Genomic DNA, 1,011 nt, shown 5'->3' with positions numbered 1-1,011 from the left:
ACCCCTGCCCCCCTCCCGCACAGCCAGCCTCACCCCTGCACCCCCTCCCGCACAGCCAACTTCACCCCTGCACCCCCTCCCGCACAGCCAGCCTCACCCCTGCACCCCCTCCCGCACAGCACCCAGCCCTCCCTGCACCCCTCCCGCCCAGCCAGCCTCACCGGCTCAGGTAGTGGGTCCGTTTCCTTCCTGCGTGGGGCGCCAAACTTCACCTGGTGAACTGGGGTGCCCAGTGTACGTAGATTAGGGGGGAATGAAGACTTACTCTCACACTCATACCAAATCCACTCACACAGCCAGCCCCCCAGAAAATCCACACACAGCCCCCCAAATCCACACACAGCCCCTTCCCCCGACTTACACTGGATCTCTGAGGGGGTCCTCTCAGCCTGGCCGTGATGACCCCGGGGGTGAATGGTGTCTGGAAACATGTCGTAAGTCTAAGAGGGAACACAAACAGTGGACACACACCCGGCACGCACCTCGCCCCACCTCCAATGTGCTTCACACACACACACTCTGTAGATCATCGTGAGATTAAACGGCACCTTCACTCCATAACTGAGAAAACCAGCACACAGAGGCAAATAACTGGCCAAAGATCACACAGAGCAGATGGCCGAGTGAGGGTCACGGTCAGCCCGGGTCAAGGGTGGGCACCCACCAAGGGACAGTACAGGAGGCACGGCCGGCTCAGGGAAGATTCCCAATGGGTGGCTCACCCGGAGGGAAGCTCCTTATGCTGGAAATAGTCCAGTTAAAGGGACCTTGGCCTATGTCACCTCCGCACTCCCTACAACCAGGCCAGGCCAAGACTCCCTCCCCAGCCCCACTCACCTCCAGGTCACAGTCCTCCGGGGAGAGGGCGCCCAGGTGGGGGTCGCTGGCCTTGTCCAGCAGCTGGGTGAGGAGAGCCCGGGGGAGCTGTTGCGTTGTGAATGGGTGCTGGAGGATGGGGGGGCTCAGGTTGGTCTCTGGCCCCCAGGCCCCTGCTTTCAAGCATGGAGCCCC

At 61.9% G+C, this 1,011-nt stretch overlaps 1 protein-coding gene across 1 annotated transcript in view; it reads right to left on the bottom strand.

Moving 5' to 3' along the window:
- The window catches only part of MAP4K2 (mitogen-activated protein kinase kinase kinase kinase 2), an 11,660-nt gene that overhangs the window by 7,401 nt on the left and 3,248 nt on the right, over positions 1–1,011 (bottom strand). Inside the window, exons 11-13 of the mRNA XM_006771724.2 lie at positions 838–945; positions 362–440; positions 162–220 (exon numbers count right to left, since the gene is read on the bottom strand). Coding sequence (XP_006771787.1) covers positions 162–220; positions 362–440; positions 838–945 — 246 coding nt within the window. The remainder of the gene's footprint in view (positions 1–161; positions 221–361; positions 441–837; positions 946–1,011) is intronic.

This window comes from Myotis davidii, unplaced genomic scaffold (assembly GCF_000327345.1).
Source record: "Myotis davidii unplaced genomic scaffold, ASM32734v1 scaffold425, whole genome shotgun sequence".
NCBI classification, from domain to species: domain Eukaryota; kingdom Metazoa; phylum Chordata; class Mammalia; order Chiroptera; family Vespertilionidae; genus Myotis; species Myotis davidii.
This window is presented reverse-complemented; position numbering and strand designations above follow the sequence as displayed.